Source organism: Bos mutus, chromosome 11, assembly GCF_027580195.1.
Source record: "Bos mutus isolate GX-2022 chromosome 11, NWIPB_WYAK_1.1, whole genome shotgun sequence".
Classification (NCBI taxonomy): Eukaryota; Metazoa; Chordata; class Mammalia; order Artiodactyla; family Bovidae; genus Bos; species Bos mutus.
In genome coordinates this window covers 106,089,454-106,112,008 of record NC_091627.1, presented here as the reverse complement: position 1 = coordinate 106,112,008, position 22,555 = coordinate 106,089,454, and the positions used below count along the sequence as shown (strand labels likewise).

The following is a 22,555-nucleotide window of genomic DNA, read 5'->3' as shown; positions in this document are numbered from 1 at the left end:
TCCAAACTTCTGAGCTGGCTACATAATTTCAAGAAATGAAAGCATTTTCCCTTGCTATATGTGCAAAAATTGAGCTTTAAAATAAACTGAGACAAATCCGTAAAATAAGAGAAAAGTTTCTTAGCAGGCTGAGGGTTTAATAGATCTAAAGGCAGATAAATAAAATCACTGTACTTTATTTTCACTTGTTTGACCATGCAGCAAGTGGGATCTTGGTTCCCTGGCCTGGGATAGAAGCTGTGCCCCTACAGTGAGGCAGAGTCAGCCCCTGGATTGCCAGGGAAGTCCCAAAACTCCTGTACTTTTAAAAGCTTAGTTAAATTACCATAAAACTATTTAAAGAACATACGTTAAAGAATTACTAATTACCAAAAGTAAAAATTAGAGAAGTTACCAAATCCAACTAATGAAACTATTCATACAGCATCCATCCTGTCAGGACTTAGGTGTGCTCATACACTCTTACACCTTGTTAACCACAACAGAGGTAAGAAAGCCAAACACAAAGCTGTATGACAGGCATTTACATTTTGTTTAATTACTTTCATAACTACCACTTTATGCATAAATAATATGCATAAAACATCTAAAAACTCATTTCTAGCCTACATTTTACCATTTTATTCAAGCTTATGTGGTTTAACACTCCTCCAACAGATAAACATCATCTGAAATGGCTTCAAAGATCACTTAAAAATGCTGAAAAATTAACACAAACTTTTACTGTAACAAAGCATCTCGAGCTTTAATATGCATGGGACTCATCGATGGAATCCTGTTAAAAAGCAGATTTAGATCCAGCTGGTCGGGTACACGTCTGAAATTCTGGTCCATAGACAACACATGAAAAGCAAGGGGCTTCCCTGGCAGCTCAGAGGTGAAGAATCCACCTGCCAGTGCGGGAGACATGGGGTTAATCCGTGATCCAGGAAGATCCCACATGTCACGGAACAACTAAGCCCATGTAGCACAGCTATTAAGCCTGACCTCTGGAGAGCCGGAGCCCCAGCTACTGAAGCCACGTGCGTAGAGCCGTGCTCTGCAACAAGAGAAGCCTGGGCACCGCAACCAGAGAGACCACTCACTGCAGCTAGAGAAAAGTCTGAGCAGCAACCAAGCCAGTACAGTCAGAACAAAAAAATAAAATTATGTACAGAAAAGTAAGGGTTTACAGCAGTTAGTGGTCAGACTTAACTAGTACCACTACTTGGTAACATTTACTTTCATACAAAAAACCTAGTGAAAAATGTTCTCTGGAAGGTTGATGAACGTGACATTCATACAGATTTCTGAAGTATTAAAGACTATTAAATATATATTATACTCACAAAATTATCAGAAGTAGCAGATTTAGCTGTTCCATTGGAAACTGTTTTTGAGGCTCTTAATTTTATTCCTTCAGCTGTAATGAGAAACATTATAGAAATACATAAAATTATAAAATAACATTTTCCTTTGTAGCCTCACATTTGCTGCTGCTGCTGCTAAGTCGCATCAGTCGTGTCCAACTCTGCAACCCCATAGATGGAAGCCCACCAGGCTCCCCGTCCCTGGGATTCTCCAGGCAAGAACACTGGAGTGGGTTGCCATTTCCTTCTCCAACGCATGAAAATGGAAAGTGAAAGTGAAGTCGCTCAGTCGTGTCCGACTCTTAGCGACTCCATGGACTGCAGCCTACCAGGCTCCTCCGTCCATGGGATTTCCCAGGCAAGAGTCCATATTTCTAGTCCATGGGATTTATCAATATTTCAATATTGATAATATTGAACAATATTCAATATTTATCATATATCGATAAAAATATCAATATTTCCCATCCATGAGATTTCCCAGGCAAGAGAGTCCTCACATTTTATAACTCTATAAAGAGACTTCTAATTTCAAAAACCTATGATATTGGAATTAATTTGGCACTAGTAAAAGACAACAAACTGGTTCCAAATCAGGAAAGGAGTATATATTGTCTGTATAAAAGCTGTATATTGTCACCCTGCTTATTTAACTTATATGCAGAGTACATCATGAGAAACGCTGGGCTGGAAGAAGCACAAGCTGGAATCAAGATTGCCGGGAAAAATATCAATAACCTCAGACATGCAGATGACACCACCCTTATGGCAGAAAGTGAGGACGAACTAAAGAGCCTCTTGATGAAAGTGAAAGAGGAGAGTGAAAAAGTTGGCTTAGCTCAACATTCAGAAAACTAAGATCATGGCATCCGGTCCCATCACTTCATGGCAAATAGATGGGGAAACAGAGCAAACAGTGACAGACTTTATTTTCTGGGCTCCAAAATCACTGCAGCCATGAAATTAAAAGATACTTGCTCCTTTGAAGGAAAGTTATGACCAACCTAGGCAGCATATTAAAAAGCAGAGACATCACTTTGCCAACAAAGGTCTGTCTAGTCAAGGCTATGGTTTTTCCAGTAGTCACGTATGGATGTGAGAGTTGGACTATAAAGAAAGCTGAGCACTGAAGAATTGATGCTTTTGAACTGTGGTGTTGGAGAAGACTCTTGAGAGTCCCCTGGACTGCAAGGAGATCAGTCCTGGGTGTTCATTGGAAGGACTGATGTTAAAGCTAAAACTGTAATACTTTGACCACCTGATGCGAAGAGCTGACTCATTTGAAAAGACCCTGATGGCTGGGAAAGATTGAGGGCAGGAGGAGAAGGGGACGACAGAGGATGAGATGGTTGGACAGCATCACCAAACCAATGGACATGAGTTTGAGTACACTCCAGGAGTTGGTGAGGATAGGGAGGCCTGGCGTGCTGCAGTCCATGGGGTCGCAAAGAGTTGGACATGACTGAGCTGATTGACAAGTACATTCTTCAAAGTGTTATTGCATTGGTAAAATAATCTGAAGCAACAACAAAATCCACTGAACAATATGTGCTGCTTTATTTCTGGACTCTTCTGTTTAAGTTTTCTGACATTTAATCTCCTAATTTATTAATCTATCTCTTGGACTCTATTCGATACTCTGATACACCTCTGTCCTTCTGCCAATACCATACTGTCTTGATTAGTATAACTTGAAATTTTTGTCTTGAAATCAGAGTTAAGTCCATTAATTTCATTTTATTTAGACATAATTCCCACAGCATAAATGCACCATTTTGAAGGGTACACATCTGTGGATTTCAGGACAGTCACGAAATTATGCAATCATCACCACTATTAATTTCAGAAGGTTTTCATCACCACCTCCCATACCCATTAGCAGTCATTCTCAATTTACTCCTTCCACCAGCCCCTGCTGCTGCTGCTGCTGCTAAGTCGCTTCAGTCGTGTCCGACTCTGTGTGACCTCACAGACGGCAGCCACCAGGCTCCGCCATCCCTGGAATTCTCCAGGCAAGAACACCGGAGTGGGTTGTCATTTCCTTCTCCAATGCATGAAAGTGAAAAGTGAAAGTGAAGTTGCTCCGTCGTGTCCGACCCTCAGCAACCCCATGGATCACAGCCTACTAGGCTCCTCCGTCCATGGGATTTTCCAGGCAAGAGTACTGGAGTAGGGTGCCATTGCCTTCTCCGACCAGCCCCTAGCAGACACTAATCTATTTTCTATCTCCATGGATTGATCTATTCTGGACTTTTCACGTAAATAGCATCATATAACGTACAATCTTTCATAATTTATTTCTTTCACTTAGCATAATGCTTCAAGATCTACGTTGTAATTACGAGCACGATTAGGCTCTTCCAGATCTTTTGTATTTCCATATATATTTTAAAGGGTTTCCATTGTGGCTCAGTGGTAAAGAATCCACCTGCCAATGCAGGAGACACAGATTGAATCCCTGGGTCGGGAAGATTCCCTGGAGAAGGAAATGGCAACCTACTCCAGTATTCTTGCCAGGGAAATCCCGTGAACAGAGAAGCCTGGCAGGCTGCAGACCATAGAGTTAGATACGACAACAAAAACAAATTTTAAATCTGCTTAACCATTGTTTTAAAAGTCAGCTAGACTTACAATTGGGATTGTACTGAATCTATTTTACATATCAATTGGGGAAGTGATGGGTTAATAATACTGAGCTATAATTCATAAACATGTTAAAGCTCTACACTCACCTCTAATTTCTCTTGGCGCTGTTTTGTATTCTTCAGTGCAGTTTTGCACATTTTTTCCATTAAATTTATTCTTAAATATTTTATTTTTGAAGCTACTGTAAATCATATTTTAAATTTCATTTAAAAAGTATTTCCAGTTGGTATGTAAAAAAACAACTAATTTCTGTGTATTGGACATACATCTTATGTTTCTGTTTTATTCAGTTATTAGCTCTGTTGTGTTTTTTTCCTATAGATTTCTTAGGCTTTTCTACACACATAACCCTGCTGTCTACCAATACAAACAGATTTCCTTCTTTCCACGCTTCATGCCTTTGTATTCTTTGGGCTGGTCTGTGGGCTTTGCCTTTCTTGACCTCCTGTTGTGAAGTTGAGTCACCGTGGTGAGCAGTTATCTCTGTACCTGGTTTCCAGTCTTGGAAGAAAATTCACCATTTCACCACTAAGTATGATTTCAGATGTGGTGTTTTTTCATACTATTCTATAATTTGTTTGCTAAGTGGATTGCTTTTATATTAAAAAAAAATGAGTAGGTACTGAACTCTGTGATACGTGTTTCTGTACCTATTGAGATAATTACGTCATTTTACTTCCTTATTTTTTAGTTGAATTACATTGATTGATTTCCAAATGTTAAAACAGCCTTGCAACTCTGGAGTGAAGTCCATTTGACAATAATGACCTTTCAATACTGTGCTAGATTTTATTTACTCATGTTTTTAAAGAAATATTATGTCTCTACTCATAAGTGATATTGGCCTGTAACTTTTTCTTTTTTGTCTTTGTTCGATTTTGGCATTTGAGTTGTGCTGGCCTCATAAAATTCGTTAGGAAATATTCTTACCAGCTCTATGTTCTGAAGAATTTGTGTAAGATTAGAATGTTTCTTCCTTAAGTATCTGAAGGTTAGTTAAGCCATTTGGGTCTGGTGCTTTATGGGAAGATTTTAAACTTCAATCCAATTTCCTTAAGAGATATAGGGCTATTTCAATTTAGTGGCATAGGGTTAGATTAGGGTAGTTTCTTAAGTGTATTTTTCAAGGAATTTGTTCATTTTATCCAAATGCCCAATTTCTTCATAATACCCCTGACCTACTTTCTTACTATAATAATGTCTATTTTTCCAGTGTTGGAAATTTGTCTTGCTATATTGTTTGTCTCTATTTCTGGTTTAGATTACCTAGAGGCTAACCCATTTGTATTCATCATTTCTAAAAGAAACTACATTTGGCTTTGTTGATTTTCTCTCTCTCTCTCTGTTTTCTATTTCATTGATGTAGACAGTTCACTTGATTATCTCCTTCCTTCTAACTACTCCAGTTTAATTTGCCACTGTTTTACTAGCTTCTCAAGATGGAAACACATCATCACTGATTTTATATGTCTTTTTTTTTTCTTGGTAATATAGACACTTAGAGCTATTAATTTTCTAAGAATTGGCTTAGTTGCATCCTATAAAATGTGATGTTTTGTTTTTATTATCACTTTATTATGAAATACTTAATATTCCTTCGATCCATGAGTTACTTAGAAATGTATTATTTAATTTCTAAACATTTGTTTATTTTGTAGATATACTGTTACGCATCTAATTTAACCATTGTGACCATAAACACTCTGTGATTATAACTACTGAAATATATGGAGACATTTTTAATGGCCGCTCACATGGGTTATTTTATGTAATGCAGACTTGAACACTTATCTTCAGTTGCTAAATGTAATGTTCTATAAACATCAATCAAATCAATAAGGTCAATGGCCTTATTCAGTTCTTGTACATTGTTACACATATGTTTTCATGTCTTATTAATCACTGAAGAGAAAGTGTTAAAATATCAACTTATTTGTATCTTTCTTTAGAGCTTCAAAATTCATGAATCAAAATTTGATATTAGATATCATTAGATATATACACATTTAGGACTACAATGTCTTCTTGATAACTTCACCCTTTTATCATTAAGAAGTGACACTACACAGCCACACTAGCTTTCTGATGCTTACTGTTTTCATGGTTTATCTTTTCCCATACTTTCAACCTTTCTGTGACATTTTTGAGGTGTCTCTTGTAAACATCACACAGCTGAGTTTCATATAATTTTTTAACAATCTGACAATCTCTTCCTGTTGAGTATTTAGTCCACTTGCATTTATTTTAAGTATCAAAATAGGTTACTTAAGTCTATTTTGCTTTAGTATTCAAATTTGCTTTACTACTTTATTAAGAACTATAATACAATATTGATTTCATTTACTTCATGTCTACATGTTATAAATCTCACATTATTTTTGCTACAAAAAGTTAGTTGACTTTTAAAAGACTTTTTTTAAAAAACAGTGACTTTTTATATTTCTCCATGTATGTACTATTTTCAGTGCTTTTCCTTCAGTCAGTTTCATTTTTGTTTCTTGATCAATTTTGGAAATCTTCTGGCCAATATTTTTTCAAATATTCTTTATGCCTCATTCTTCCTCTTCGAGAGCTCCATTATGTACCTGTTAGACTGCTTAATCGGAGAAGGCAATGGCACCCCACTCCAGTACTCTTACCTGGGAAATCCCATGGACGGAGGAGCCTGGTGGGCTGCAGTCCATGGGGTCGCTCAGAGTCGGACACGACTGATCGACTTCACTTTCACTTTTCACTTTCTTGCACTGGAGAAGGAAATGGCAACCCACTCCAGTACTCTTGCCTGGAGAATCCCAGGGACGGGAGCCTGGTGGGCTGCCATCTATGGGGTCGCATAGAGTCGGACAGGACTGACATGACTTAGCAGCAGCAGACTGCTTAATACTGTCTTTCTGGTCACAAAAATTAGTTCATTTTGTTTCTAGCCTTTTGTCTCTGGTTTTCAGTTTGAAAAATTTCTTTTGCTTTGTCTACAGATGCTATTACTTGGTTGTATCCAATTTGCTTGTCTACTGTTAATCCTATTTTATGGATTTACTTCAGATGTTCTGCTTCCCTGGTGGCTCAGAGGGTAAAGCGTCTGCCTGCAATGTGGCAGACCCGGGTTCAATCCCTGGGTCGGGAAGATCCCCTGGAGAAGGAAATGGCAACCCACTCCAGTATTCTTGCCTGGAGAATCCCATGGATGGAGGAGCCTGGTGGGCTACAGCCCACAGGGTCACAAAGTGTTGGACGTGACTGAGTGACTTCACTTCCACTTTCTTTCCGATATTCTATATTTAGTATTTTTATCTGGTTCTTCTTCTCTCTTTTTTTTTGTTTAGTTTCCATGTCTCTCCTGAAATTTCTCTTGCCTTCACCAATCTATTCCTACAGATTCTTTGTTGTTGTTGTTCAGTCGCTAAGTTGTGTCCGACTCTTTGCAACCCTATGGACTGCAGCACACCAGGCTTCCCTATCCTTCACCATCTCCCAGAGTTTTCTCTAACTCACGTCCATTGAGACAGTGATGCCATCCGACCATCTAATCTTCTGTCACCCCCTTCTCCTCCTGCCCTCAGTCTTTCCCGGCATCAGGGTCTTTTCCATGAGTCAGGTCTTCGCATCAGGTGGCCACAGTACTGGAGCTTCAGCATCACCATCAGTCCTTCCAATGAGTATTCAGAGCTGATTTCCTTTAGGAGGGACTGGTTTGATCTCTTTGCTATCCAAGGAACTCTCAATACTCTTCTTTAGCACCACAGTTTGAAAGCACCATAGATTCTTTAACATATTTATGACAATTATTTTTAAAGTCTTTCTTGTTAATTGTAACATCTGGGCCATTTCTAGGTCACTATTGACTGATTTTTCCCTTAACTATGGGTCACAGTTTCCAGTTTCATTCCCTGTCTAGTAATTTATCATTGTATATGGGACATTGAGAATGGTATCTTATAGATTCTGGATTCCCTTATCTCTGAGAAGTGTTTTGTTCCAGAAGGCATTCAGATTATGGCTGGATCACTTTAATCTTTGGGGGACATGCTTTCAGATTTTATTAGGGTTTATTTCAGTTTAGCTCTAGTCCTAGGGTAAATTTCAGTGGTCCCAGACTGTGGTCTTTATTTCTAAGAAGTAGCCCTTGAATTTCAAACTCTGCAGTGGGCATGTGCTGAAATTTCTGTTCTGCTTCTTAACCAAACAGCTATTGTTTTCCCCCTGGCCTTTTGGAGTCTCAAAATGCCCCTTTCAGGCATCAGACAAGATTAGAGAGACTTTTTAAAGACTGTGGAATTTCTTCCTCTGTGGCTCTCTTTTCTTTTCCCTCAATTTCCAGGCATTCTTACAGCCCCAAGCTTACTCTCCAATTCCTTGCATCAGTGAGATTACACCTATCTGCTTGAGCTCCAGCCTGTCTCATTGACTGGGCACACACTCTGGACTGAAGCTCTACAAATGTGGAACTTATTAAGTGCGGCTCTTTTCTTTCAACATGAAAGTTCCTCCAGTTTCTGCCTGCCTTTCATTGCTCTCCAGTGCCTTTAAACAATTAATTAAAAAAAAATTCTGTCCAGAGTTTATTCTAGCTATCAGCAGGAAGACTGTCCAACACAATTCATTCCATCATTACTGGAGCCAAAACCAACACACTGAATTTTAATATCTCTGCTACGAGAAATTTAGCAATCATCATTAAGAAGATTTATCAATATTATTTGGGAGCTAAGTACAATATATACCAAATCAGTCTTGTGGAAAACAAGTATACTGACTTCAATACTTAGACATGAAGAGCAAACAAAAGCTCCAACTACAGTAACAATCTGGAAAATTTAATTACTGACTTTTCTTCTTGTGACTGTCTACTGTAATAGAGCTTTCCTCAGATACAGTCTTAAAAATATTTTACAGGAAAAAAAGTGTTGCTGACCTTGCATCACAGGTAGAGACACAGTATTTTTTTGTTACAATAGATACAATGGTTATTTAGTAAGAAAACATATCACTCACTTAAATTTTCAGATGTTACCATGAATTCTTCAATTTCATCATCAGAATCATCTATTAAAGGCATGAAGGCATATCTAAATAAAAAACAAGGAGCAGTTTTACTAGTGTGTTTAAACCTGTTCAATGCTCAGTTTACACCTGAAACAGTCATTCCAGGGACCCCTCTTCCCTCTTCCTGCGGGGAGACCCCTTTCTCCCCCGTATCTCTCCTTTCACTGTCTTCCTTCTGTTATATTTGTCTCCCCACTTGACTGTATACCTCTTAACAGCAACAACTACTTCTCTGGTTTCTATAAATGCTTTTCTAACATTGTAGCAGAAGATGAACAAAATCCTTGCCCAACTATGTAAGATACCTCTGATTATTTGCTGATGGTCTCCACAAAAACATTATTACAATAAGAATAAGTGAGAAAAGGAAGCTCCAAAATGCATCATCAACCCAGAGTTCCATCCAGTCCTAGAACAAGGATGATTCAAACAGGAAAAGTTAATTTTTGATAAACAGATTTCCCACTGAAATAGTATATAATGACAAGTACTAATGAAATCCTTCCAACCAGTAAGTCTTCAAAAAAAATGAGCACATGTTTTTTCAAGAAACATAAAAACTAAGAAATTCTATCTTAAAATCCATATTAATGCTTAGTTGAGCCTTATAATCAATCCAGTGAATAAAACCCTAACAAATTAAACAGTATCATGAAAAGAATTAGAGCTGAAAAGGGCTTCAGAGGTCAATTAATTTATTTTCTAGACAAGAAGAGTTTCTTCTCTCGTGAAATTTTCCCTAAGGCAGCAGAAGTCCAGGGTTTTCACAGGGCTCTTTATAATTATATAGAACTAGCAAGGAGATCAAACCAGTCAATCCTAAAGGAAATCAACCCTGAATATTCATTGGAAGGACTTATGCTAAAGCTGAAGCTCCAATACTTTGGCCACCTGATTGGAAGAGCTGACTCACTGGGAAAGACCCTGAGTCTGGGAAAGAATAAGGGCAGGAGAAGGGGAGCAACAGAAGATGAGACGGTTGGATGGCATCATCGACTCAAAGGGCGTGAGTTTGAGCCAACTCTGAAAGATAGTGAAGGATAGGGAAGCCTGGCGTGCTGCAGTCCATGGGGTCGCAGAGTCAGACTTGGCGACTGAACAACAACCAATATAGAACTAGAGGCTATTTCCAAATCAAGAAATCCCCAGAAGGGCCTTTTATATTTTCAGTCTAAGAAATATATCTTCTAACTAGAGAATCCAAGGAGAATATCTCCTGAATGTTCATGATGAGTATACTATAAACATGTATAAAATCCTAGGAACATGTCGGGCTTAAGATTTAGAATCCCACTTAGATGCAAAGCAACCCGGTCACACTGTGTGCTGGAAGAAAACGATTTCCTGTTACCTTAGACTATTCAGGGAGAGGATTCCTTTTCAGAATACAACAAAAGAAGCTGAGAAAAGGGCAAAATTGGAAACGGAGATTTAGGAGGAACTTTGTTTCAGACTTGTTAAAAGGAGACAAATGTTTTTCTAATCCTGCACAAAATAATTCCAAGTAAATGGAATATCTCTATTACAATTATCTTGGTCTACAAACACAAACTAAACTCTTCAAACTTACACAAAATAAAAGAGTACAATTAAAAATGAAAACTGTTTACATAGAAAGATTATACTTACTGATTGACATTTTGCAAACCTAAATGTCTTAGTTGTCCACACCATAAACACTACAGATGCTGAAACACACCAAAAAAAAAAAAAGTCAACCTCTGAAGGGACATGTACAATACTAAAATAATTTATTATAAAAGAAAATCAGATAACTTACCCAGTATGGCAAAGATGAGGGTATTTGTAAAGTGCCTGTATAAAGAAAATTTTACTGTGTTCTTTCTTAGCCTGAGAGTCTTCATAGTTTGTGCCAAACTTATAAAAATGTGAAAAAGAGTTAAGGGAAAAATTTTAAATAATAATACATAGTTAAGATTAAAAATGAAATAAGAATCTTCTGCTACATTTCCAAAACTACTGCTACACAGAGTTCCTATAATTTAAAACTAATAAAAACACAGAAAATGTCTTCTCCACTAACGTATAATCACGATAGCAATTTTATTACAGATTTTGTTGTACAATGTGCCACTGTCTGAACTAAGTAAACAAACTTGAAGGAAAAAGAACGTAAGGACAAGACCTACGTTGTGTTCCTTCAGTGCCAAGTTCTCGAAACACAGGACAGAGCAGGACACAGACTAAATGCTAGGTGCAGACGCCATCAGGACGTGCCATTCGGCTTGTGGTTTTCTGTCTCCGTTTCTTATTTTTTTGTTTCTGGTCTATTCTCATTCTACACTCTGAATGATCATAATTAAGAAGTCATGTCATCTATCAATTCCATTTTACAAATTAAAAAAAAAACTGAAATATGTCAAGTAAAATAAATCTGGACTTGGGTAAGGAGAGAATTTATTCAAGAGATTACTGCAGTATGGAGAATATTCTGATGGTAAGATCTGTAGGAGTCCCAAAGGCCAGGCAGGGAAGGGCTTTGCTTTTATTACTGTTGTTGTTGCTTAGTTGGAAGTCATGTCCGACTCTTACGCGATCCCACGGACTATAGCTGGCCAGACTCCTCTGTCCATGGGATTTTCCAGGAAAGAATACTGGAGTGGGTTGCCATTTCCTTCTCCAGAAGATCTTCCCAACCCAGGGTTCGAACCTGCATCTCTGGCATTGGCAGGCGGGTTCTTCACCACTAAGCCACCAGGGAAGCCCTTTGCTTTTGTAAGGAGGTGTAGATAGGACTCGAGAGTGGCAGGTGTGGGCAGGGGGTGGCCTGACAGGCCAGTTGCTCGGGGTTATGACTTTCCTTGAGGCCTGTAGGTTCTCAGGAAGGGCTGTGAAAGAGGGCTGTGGGTGGATGAAAGCTCAGGGACCTGGGGGAAGGAGAAGGCTTAGTCAGTTTGGTGCGGTCTGACGTTTTGTCCAGATTAGTCAGTAGGTATACAGGTTTGTATCTGGCCTTGTCGTAAGTAAACAAGGGAACACCTGGGAAGCTCACTGAAGTCCCATGGGGAAAGGCAGCTTTTAAGCCTTTTCCCAAACACCAAAGGGTGGAGGCTGTCTTCGGGGTGGCTATTTTCCAGCAGCACAGGGCTCAGGTAAACAGTGACATTGTCAGATATGAAGAAGCAGAGAGAGACCTGTCCACTGGCTCCTCAGCAGTGAGGCTGTGCTCAAGCCAGAGCTCTGTAAACATGGGCAGCTTTCTCTGCAGCCTGCCAAGCCCTGTGTAGGGATCACCCACTGAACATACATCACAGAGCTGAGCAAAGGGGAATGTAAGTGGCACATTTTAGATTTATTTATGCCTCCTCTTTAAATTCCCAATACTTCATTAATCAAAAACTTCATTTTAGTCCTAAAACTACCAAAGCTGCTTTTCAATTTTTCTGTGTTCCGTCGCTTCAGTCATGTCTGACTCTTTGTGATCCCATGGACCCATAGCCTGACAGGCTCCTCTTTCCATGGGATTCTCCCAACAAGAATACTGGAGTGGGTTGCCATGCCTTCCTCCAGGGGATCTTCCTAACCCAGGTATTAAACCTGTGTCTCCTGCATTGCAGGTGTGTTCTTTACCACTGAGGCGAAGAGCTGACTCATTGGAAAAGACCCTGATGCTGGGAAAGATTGAGGGCAGGAGGAGAAAGGGAGACAGAGGATGAGATGGTTGGATGGCATCACCAATTCAATGGACTTGAGTTTGAGCAAACTCTGGGAGATGGTGAAGGACAGGGAAGTCTGATGTGCTGCAGTCCATGGGGTCACAAAGAGTTGGACACAATTTAACAAATGAATAACACAAATGACCCATTAAGTTGCAACAGAAGATCAATTTGTATCAGAACACAATTCAACCAATTAAGGTTGCTGTCAGGACTTACAGACATGGAAATACACGTTATTCAATAAACATGATCAAGACCCAATACTCTTAAAGCAGTAATGAAAGCATGCAGGCCCCACCACCCTGACGGGAGAGTCACCTTGCACGTGCTGCTGCTGTGGTTGGAAAAGGATATCCACCAGCACAAGCCAGAATCAAGAAGAGACAGAGGGAGGCTGGCCAGAAGCACAAGGTCAGAATCATTTGCCTGCAGCAAAAGAGCAAAATAAATAAATAAATAAAACAAACAAGCAGGAAAAGAGAGGCAGGAGGCAACAGCTTTTTAGCATTTTCAGGCTATTTTTTCTATTACTGTAGGTAGAATCAGATTCTTACAGAAGAAGCTAGATTAGGTTCATTGAAAGCAAAGGAAGCATGGTCAAGATTCCAACATTTGATTCTGTCAGGATGTGGTCCTGCTTCTTTGCTTGTCATTGGTAATCATTTAGGAAACCCACTACCTCTGTGTACAGAGAAAGTGGACTCTTCATGTCAGTAATGAAAACTACAGAATAGCAATCTAAGAGCAGACATCAGAAATTCAGGTTGAACTTCCTTTCCTCTCACCATAAAATGCAAACCAAGGGAATTTCAATTCCTGGATATCTTCATGACTTTGATCTCTAACATCTTAATTAAAAATACCAGTAATTGAGCAAGCTAAACCTTCCCCTTATTTTCTGTGTCTCCCCACCTGAGTCTGGCTCATGACGTGTTGGACCAAAGCCAAAGTTATCCATAAAGATGGCAAGTTAGCCTCATTCAAATCCAGACGGAATTAGAGCCTTTATAGCCACTTTTCTCTGGAATTTTGGGCCAATTTGCATGACTGTGTGTTTTTCCCAATGAACTACCTTATGGGTGGTTAAGAGCAAGAATTCTTTGAAACACACATGTGTAAATGACCAGAAGAAAAGATAACATAGGTTTTTAAAATGCGAAGTCTGTAGCTCAAGTAGTTGATGGAGGAACACATGCTCCCTCACATAAGCATACCCAAGCTTAGAAATAAGATAATTCCAAACCGAACAGATATCTTAAGCTCATTTTCTAAACATGCAATGACAGAAGAGAAGACACGAAGGCTGGCGATGGCAATGCTGAGCCCTGCTAGTAGCTAGTCTGCCTGTGTGCTCAGTCGCAGTCGTGTCCAACTCTTAATGACCCCATGGACTCTAGCCTACCAGACTCCTCTGTCTGCGGGATCCTCCTGGCAAGAACAGTGGAGTAGGTTGCCATTTCCTCCTCCACGGGATCTTCCTGACCCAGGGATCAAACCCGAGTCTCTGGCATTGGCAGGCGGATTCTTTACCACTGAGCCACCAGGGAGACCCAGTAGCTAGGTCACCTCCCCTGCAGTTGTACTTGCCCAGCTCCCAGGGTAAAGTCTTAATCACTGGACCGCAAGTCCTCTGACACATTTTTTAAAAAGTCATCCTTGAGTTCTCTCTTAGAAGATTTGATCATGCCATTCACCTGTGCAGCTTCAACTCCTTGATACTTTCCACCTTCGAAGAACTCTAAACTCTTAAGCATGTCCTTCTGTCTTTCCCTTCTGGCCCCACCTTCTAAGATTCTCCCACACGTGGTACTTACAGGCAAGCTGGTTTGAGATATTCTGCCACTGTCTCTATATTTTCTTGCTCCCAGTAAGTTGGTCCCCTCATATCTTCCCAGAAGGCTTTTCCCCCAGTTCTTTTCCTGTGTGTGCCTGCCAAGTTGCTTCAGTCGTGTCTGACTCTTTGTGACCCTATGGACTGTAGCCCACCAGGCTCCTCTGTCCATGGGCTTCTCCAGGCAAGAATACTGGAATGGGTTGCCGTGCCCTCCTCCAGGGCATCTTCCCAACCCAGGGATCGAACCTGCATCTCTTATGTCTCCTGCACTGGCAAGCGGGTTCTTTACCACTAGTGCCCCTGGGAAACCCTAATTCTTCTCCTAGTAAATTCCCATTTGTCCGTGCAGTCTCAATTTAAATGTCACCATCTCCGTGAAGTCTTTCTGGACTGTCAGCCTGCAATTAATTTCTCTTTCCTGTTTGCACAGCACCTCTGTAAAATGGCAATTATTATTGCTATGTTGCTCCTAGTTAAGTACTTGTCTCCTCTACCTGATTCCTCAGTATGTTCATTTAAGTTTGCTAAACTAATAGAAAAAATAAAGATATTTTTAAATTGAGGAATTGCTACTTTTTCATCTTCAACTAAATTCCTATAACGCATAATTATATGTCTTCTGCTACTATTACAAATTAAAGATAGTATGATTTTGATGACACAACAACAAACTACTTTAGGACACAGTAAAGGATATGAACCATACAAAAATGGAGTCAATAAGTGCTAAAATGATGTCACCAAGGACAACAGCTAAATGGTTAGAACCCTGAAAGACAAAAATAGGGAAAAAATCTGAACGTAAAAATTTCATTATAATAATCATCTGACGAAGAAAAACAGTTTATCTCCTCTCATCATTTTATAAAAGGCTATATAAAAGATTTTATTGCCTAACAGAATTGTATTTGAGCACATGGAATTTATCTGTTTTAGTAGCCACAAATGTTAGTTTGTCCTCAGCCTGTCTAGTGATAACGTAAAACTGCGCTATGGAGTGGCAAGCAAAACACAGCACGTCCCGCCCAACTCAGGTCAACCGTTTCTCTCTCTGCCCTCTCCTCACCAAACGCGCAGCCACGGCTTCTAAAGCAATGGGCTCCTCCTCCTCCCCTCGCAGGTGAAAGGATGTGAAAAAGGTAAAACAAGGAAGAGGAGCTGAAACCACAGCCTGGATGCACACGCTACTCAAGAGCTGACAGAGAATCACACCCAAAACCGCCACATCTAAGATGCTGACCACGTCAAAGTGTAAAGAAATACATCATCTACCTGTGGGATGTTTATCCTTTCTATTTTCTTCCCAGCAAAGATAAGCTTTCTATGAATTATGTATGTAAATAGAAAGTTCTTCACTGTTATGTAAAAGTAATAATAAATGCACCTTTCAAGGAGTCAGAGATGAAGAGAGGTGTCTCTAACCCAGAATGCATGTATGTCAAAGACACTGGAAGGAGGGTGAGGTTTTTAACATTATTGGACAAATGCCTGTCTTTAAAACGTCAGATCAAACTATGTGAAGTAAATGTATGTGGCAATGTACAGATTATTCACTCTGTGTACAATGGTCTGATTTCACTATCTAACCCAAAAGACGTCTTAGTAAAAATTACACAGTTCTCTGAATCAAAAATAGATAAATAAATAAATAATAAGCTCCTTAATCACTAAGTCATCATCAAACATATTAGGAAGGAAAACCAAGAGCTAGACATCTAGTGGTCTTCGAAGATAAAAATACTCGCTCTTCTCTGGGGTGAACTACTGCTGCCCTGGCTGCCAGAGCCACTCCTCCCTAGAACACTACCTCCTCCTGGTTCCTCCACGAGTAGGGCCACTGAGTCCCCTCAATACTGAGCCCACCAGTCAGGGAAAATGGACAAGTACCTGACGCTTAAAAGAGCGAAGACATGTAATGTCTGCATGCTTACAAGGTAAAATTAACTTTCTGCTCACTTACACATGTTTAAATGAAGGGTTAAGGAAGAAATGAACGTGTTCAGACTGTATAATGATAAAGATGAACATTCTTCATAAAGAATAACCATGAACGCTTTTGAGATGGGACTATTAATCATTCCTAGGGTGACACCAGGCAGTGCCTTCAAAAACCGTATCATTTTTAAACTGCTCTGGTTAGCCTTTTACTTTCAGGACATATTAAAAAAGAGAAATAGTCCACGGGGTGTGGGGGAAGTACTCAAAATTGAGCCCTTTTCACAAATTTCCTATCTTTAAAAATTCATCTCAGGAGATAAGAAAGTAAAGTCGTATTTCACAGCAACAACAAAAAAAAGTGCAAGTGGAATGATGCAGTTTTTACCCCAATGACTCTCATCACGCCTTCAACAGCCGCAAAGATAAAATAAAGAACCCCCAATCCAATGACCCGGTGCATGACGGTTCCTAGACGAGGCCTGGAATGAGGAGGAGGAAACAGGAAACAAGAAAAAGGTAAGTAAAGTGCGTCTGAGTACAGCAGCCGGCCCCGCTTCCAGCACCAAGGACGTCACCGTCCAGTCTCACCCGTCAGCTCCCACCACAGAGGGGTTCTGTTTAAAGCAGGCTATTCCCTGGGAACAAGGCAGAAACAGGCTCAGGAAAAACAGGCCTCCTTCTCTAGGACTTAAAACTGTATCGGTGCCTGTGAAACAACACTTAAAAAAAATTATTTATTTTAAGTAATAAGCTCTTTGTTGCTGAGCCTGGGCTTTCTCTAGTTGCGGAGAGCAAGGGCTACTCTCTCGTTGTGATGTACGGGCTTCTCCTATTGCAGAGCACGGGCTCCAGGGCTCGGGGGTTCAGCAGGTGCAGAGTAAGGGCTCAGTAGCTGCAGCTCCTGGCTCTAGAACACAGGCTCAGTAGTTGCGGAGCATGGGCTTGGCTGCGCTGTACCACGTGCGATCTTCCTGCAGCAGGGATTGAACCGGTGTCCCCTGCATTGCAAGGCAGATTCTTAACCACTGGACCACCAGGGAACTCTCGAGGCAACGTTTCTGAGACCAGGAGATTTTGCTGCTGAAATTCAAGCAATATAATGAACATAACCCAAGTACTATGTCTACAGAATGGACGAGAAGATTGATGAAACCTAGAAAGTGCCAAATTCTAAGGGTCACTGGCAGAACTAATCGTTTAAGTCTTTCACGAACATACATTGTAAACCATTCTGAGATGTGTCTTGTCAGAGATAATCCACTGATTGATTCTATGATGTGGGCAGAGAAAGAGCAGGATGTCAGGAAATCAAATCCCACCGCTTTCTCTCTCAATACCTCCAAACAAGAGTCCTAACAGACTTCAGCTTTCATTCTTCAAATTAAAAAGAATTAAAATAACACTTTGGATTCTTTGAAAGTATAACTGAGTCAGGAATATGCAAAGATGATGATTTTTAGCAATTGGCAATTTGAAAATAGAACTGAAATTTCTGGGATTCCCTGGTGTCTAGTGGTTAGGACTCAGTGCATGCAATGCCAAGGCCCAGGTTTGATCCCTGGTCAGGGAACTAGATCTCACATGCTGCAACTAAGAGTTCACATGCCACAACTGAAGATCCTGCGTGCCGCAACTAAGATCCACCATAGCCAAGTAAATAAATATTAAAAAAAAAGACGTAGCTGTGGTTCAGTGTGAAGGTTTGAGCTTCTGGGAATCAGAGTCTTAGGGAACAGACTCCTCCATGTTCACAACCAGGGACTCAAAAGTAAGAGGGAGAAAAGATCCTGATAGGATCTGCAGGGGATAGCCAGGCTTCAGACAAAAATTCTGGTGACCTGGGGTTTAGTCAGAGCATGCTCTCTTACAGTATCTCAAACACAATTATAACACGTAACTGTGCTGCCTAGGAAATAGAAAGTGACCCGTGCCTCAAGAATCGTTTTAAATTTTCCATTATCCTTAAAGTTGATTATTCATCTAATTATAAAAAGTTACTGGAACTTAGGATCTTTATTTGAGGAAAATATAAAAGAGCAGGACTTCCCAGGTGGCATTTGTGGTAAAGAATTTGCCTGCCAATGCAGGAGAGTGGAGAGATAAGAGACGTGCTTTCAATCCCTGGCATGAGTACTGCAGTGGGTTGCCATTTCCTTCTCCAGAGGATCTTCCCAACCCAGGGATCGAACCCAGGTCTTCCACATTGTAGGCAGACGCTTTACCATCTGAGCCACCAGGAAAGTCTCCAGGGTCAGGAAGATCCCCTGGAGGAGGAAATGGCAACCCACTCCAGTATTCTTGCCTGGAGAATCCCATGAACAGAGGAGCCTGGCGGGCTACAGTCCACAGGCTCGCAGAGTCGCACACGACTGAAGCCACTGAGCACACATGCATAAAACAGCCAGTGCGTGGAAATCCATTAAAGGCACTTCCCTGGTGGTCCAGTGGTTAAGAATCCACTTTTCAATGCAGAGGAGGGGGCACGACTTCGAAGCCAGGTCAGGGAACTAAGATCCTACATGCCTCGGGGCAACTAAGCCTGTGCCACAACTAGAGAGCCGGTGCGTTCTGGAGCCCTCACCTTAGAGCAGCCCATGCTGCAACAAAGACCCCAACTGCCACAACTAAGGCCTGACGCACCCAAATAATTAATTGATTAAAAAATGTAAAGTCCCTTAAAAAACACATCCTGGCAGGTATTTCCCTGTCCAGTTTCACAGAGGGTATCATGGAGACGGACGCTCACAGGGTGGAGGTGCGGTGTCTTTTCCACTTACTTTACGATGCCGTATCCCAAGCTCACGATGATCACCAGGAGGCGAGCCAGAGTCCTCTTAATCGCAGATATCAACTCCGCAAATATCAGTAACCCTCGAGCTGACGGGGAAGAAGGAAAACCGTTTGCTCTGGGTCCACCTGGACGCCTGTCGCCAAGACTCTACACATGTACTCTTACAACTATATTCTGACCTCAGACGAATTAGCCACATTTAAATTTAAAGGTCATCTAATCTAATGCTGTTTGCAACCTCGGTGAAGGGGATTCTCCACCTCCTGAAGAACTCACTCTGTATCAGATCAGCTCTATGGGGCACAGTCTCCTCAAGCTCCCCTCTGTTCTCACTCCCCCACTTGAGGCTAAAGAACTAGAGCTCCTTAGTAGCAGCAGTCACTCACTTTTGTCTGACTCTTTACAATCCCCTGGACTGTAGCCTGCCAGGCTCACTCCTCTATCCATGGAATTCTCCAGGCAGGAATACTGGAGTGAGTTGCCATCCCCTTCTCCAGGGGATCTTCCTGACCCTGGAGACTTCCCTGGTGGCTCAGACGGTAAAGAATCTGCCTACAATGTGGGAGACCTGGGTTCGATCCCTGTGTTGGGAAGATCCTCTGGAGAAGGAAATGGCAACCCACTCCAGTACTCATGCCTGGAAAATCCCATGGATGGAAGAGCCTGGTAGGCTACAGTCCGTGGGGTCGCAAAGAGTCGGATACGACTGAGCGACTTCACCTCACCTCACCTCACCTTCACCTCTCCAGGGGATCTTCCTGACCCAGGGATCGAACCCAGGTCTCCTGCATTGCAGATTCTTTACCATCTGAACCAGCAGGGAAGCCCAGACTCCCTTCCTGTCTTGTAAATACTTGAAAACCATAATGTCCTCAAGAGCTCATTTTTCTCCAGGTTGCCCCCTTCATTTACTGATTTCCGCTCCCACTGTGTGGTTGTCACAGGAAAAGAAACACCATGTTCCCTGCCCTTGTGAAGCCTGGACTCTGGGCAGGACAGAATGCAGCAAGAGCTGGAGGAAACACAGTCTGTGTCCCAGGATGGCAAGGAAAGCGACCTACACCTCATGGGGCAGGAAAAGCTTCTCAGAAGTGACATCTACACCAGGGTTTGAAGGCTGTTGTGGTTTAGTTGCTAAGCTGTCTCCAACTCTTTGCAACCCCATGGACTACAGCATGCCAGGCCTCCCTGTTCTTGACTATCTCCCAGAGCTTGCTCAAACTCATGTCTGCTGAGTCAGTGATGCCATCCAACCATCTCATCCTCTGTCAACCTTCTCCTCCTGCCTTCATTCTTTTCCAGTTTCAGGGTCTTTTCCAATGAGTCAGCTCTTCGCGTCAGCTGGCCAAAGTATTGTCACTTCAGCTTCAGCATCAGTCCTTCCCATGTTCAGGGCTGATTTCCTTTAGGATGGACTGGTTTGATCTCCGTGCAGTCCAAGGGAAGAGGTGAAGGCTGAGTAGGAGTTACTGTTCGGAGGAGGGAAAGCGGAAAAGCAAAGGAAATGGCACATGCAGAGGCATGAAGGAAGAAAGAGAAAGAGCAAAATATGCTGCAAGACGGGACTTCCCTGGCGGTCCAGTGGTTGAGTCTGCACTTCCACTGCAGAAGGTGTGGGTTCGATCCCTGGTCAGGGAAGTAAGATCCTGCATGCCTCACGGCATGGCAAAAAAAAAAAATGCTGCAAGATGTGAAAGTTTGGCAGGTCTGCAGCAAGGCATGTAATGAGAGAGGCCAAAATCAGACTGGGACAGAAGCATGGCCCATTCACCTGGGTTTTATGCCAGGCCGTGAGTCTGGTTTTGCTGCTAAAGTTGATGGGAAGTCAATGACCATAAAAAATACGAGTGGGACTTCCCTGGCGCTCCAGTAGCTAAAACTCCTTGTGCCCAACACAGGTGGCCCAGGTCCAACCCCCGGTCAGGACATTAGATTGCACATGACACCACGCAAGCTTGCACGCCACAGCTAAAGGTCCAACATGCTGGACAACTAAGACACAGAGCAGCCCATAAACAAACAGAGACAAGTCAAAAAGAAGAGTGGAAACTGCACTGACGAACTACAGCCTCTAGGCCAAATCTGGCCTGACGTGTGCTTTGAAATGAAGTTTCACTGGAGAATGTAGCCATGTCCATTTGCTGTCTGTGGCATCTTTCAGCTCCTAAGACAGTAGTTGAGAAATTGCAACAGAGCCACCAAAGTCAAAAAGATTTCCTGTGCAGCGTTTTGCAGGAAGAGCTTGCTGACCCTTAGAATAAAATGGACAGCTTTATTTTATCAAGATTGCTCTACTTAATGGCGTGGGAAGGAATATAGGAGAGGAAAATGCTTAGGAGGTGACTCCAGAATCCAGCCAAGAAATGTTGAGAGCTCTGGTGGTGAAGACAGAAAGGAGGAAAAAGACACTCAGAAACCAGCTCTTAATCCACCTAATTATTCTTCTCAGCTCACATTTCTCCATCCTCTCCAGAAGAAACCACAAGAGGCCTCGTCCAATACCTTGAAGAAGTTCAGATACACCGTGCAGTAAGTTTATACATCTGCCTGCTGCCTACCCGAAGCACAAGCCCACTGACGTATCCTTAGCGCACCCTTGCTGTGTCCTAACAACCACTGTTTCTTCACCGCTTCACTTTCTAGATTCTGTCCTTCCAGCACCAATGCTAAGCAAGACAGCCTGGGTTTCAGAGTCCACACTTGGGGAAATCGGAAGCAGCATCAGCCCAGGCTCCATCCGGCACCTCTCTTTTCCACAGGACTCCTCAAAGACAAGGACAGCTGCCTGGGCTTTCTCTTCCGAGCCCTGGAGGAGCCGTCTCAGAGGGCTTGACGGCCCTGAGAGTGGCAGGTGGGCTCTCCTCTTCACGGATCTCAGGCTTTTGCTGCCCCTCACCCAAGTTCACACCACCTTCTCCAGACAGAGACTCCTCACCACTGGCAGCAAAGAAGCTGACCTACCTCCTCTGACACTCAAGAACGCTTTAACAACCAGTCACAAGCAGCAACTTACCCTTTCCTCATTTGGTTTAGGGAGGGCGCACACACACACACACACGTGCTCATACATCACTAAAACTTCTTAGAGAGTAATAACACCCCCAACAGGCCTCCCTAGATGTGTGACTTTGCTTTATTCTTTTGTATATTGTCCTTTTAAACTTTTAATTTTTGAGAAACTACAATACAGTTTTCTCTCCAACAGAGAAAGCAATATAATGAACTCCCATGTACTATCACTCAGCACCAATACTTATCAACATTATGCTGCATT

The 22,555-nt window shown here is 41.7% G+C and overlaps 1 protein-coding gene across 4 annotated transcripts in view; it reads right to left on the bottom strand.

Annotated features, from left to right (window-relative positions):
- TMEM87B (transmembrane protein 87B) overlaps window positions 1-22,555 on the bottom strand; it is a 50,944-nt gene that overhangs the window by 8,067 nt on the left and 20,322 nt on the right. For 3 of the 4 annotated variants that reach the window (XM_070380062.1, XM_070380064.1, XM_070380065.1), the window contains 8 exons: window positions 19,268-19,367; window positions 16,876-16,969; window positions 15,251-15,321; window positions 10,819-10,928; window positions 10,668-10,726; window positions 9,344-9,447; window positions 8,988-9,061; window positions 1,329-1,402 (listed from right to left, as the gene is read on the bottom strand). In XM_070380062.1, coding sequence (XP_070236163.1) covers window positions 1,329-1,402; window positions 8,988-9,061; window positions 9,344-9,447; window positions 10,668-10,726; window positions 10,819-10,928; window positions 15,251-15,321; window positions 16,876-16,969; window positions 19,268-19,367 — 686 coding nt within the window. Of the gene's footprint in view, window positions 1-1,328; window positions 1,403-8,987; window positions 9,062-9,343; window positions 9,448-10,667; window positions 10,727-10,818; window positions 10,929-13,072; window positions 13,145-15,250; window positions 15,322-16,875; window positions 16,970-19,267; window positions 19,368-22,555 lie in introns of all 4 variants that reach the window. The other variant, XM_070380063.1, reaches the window with a different exon arrangement.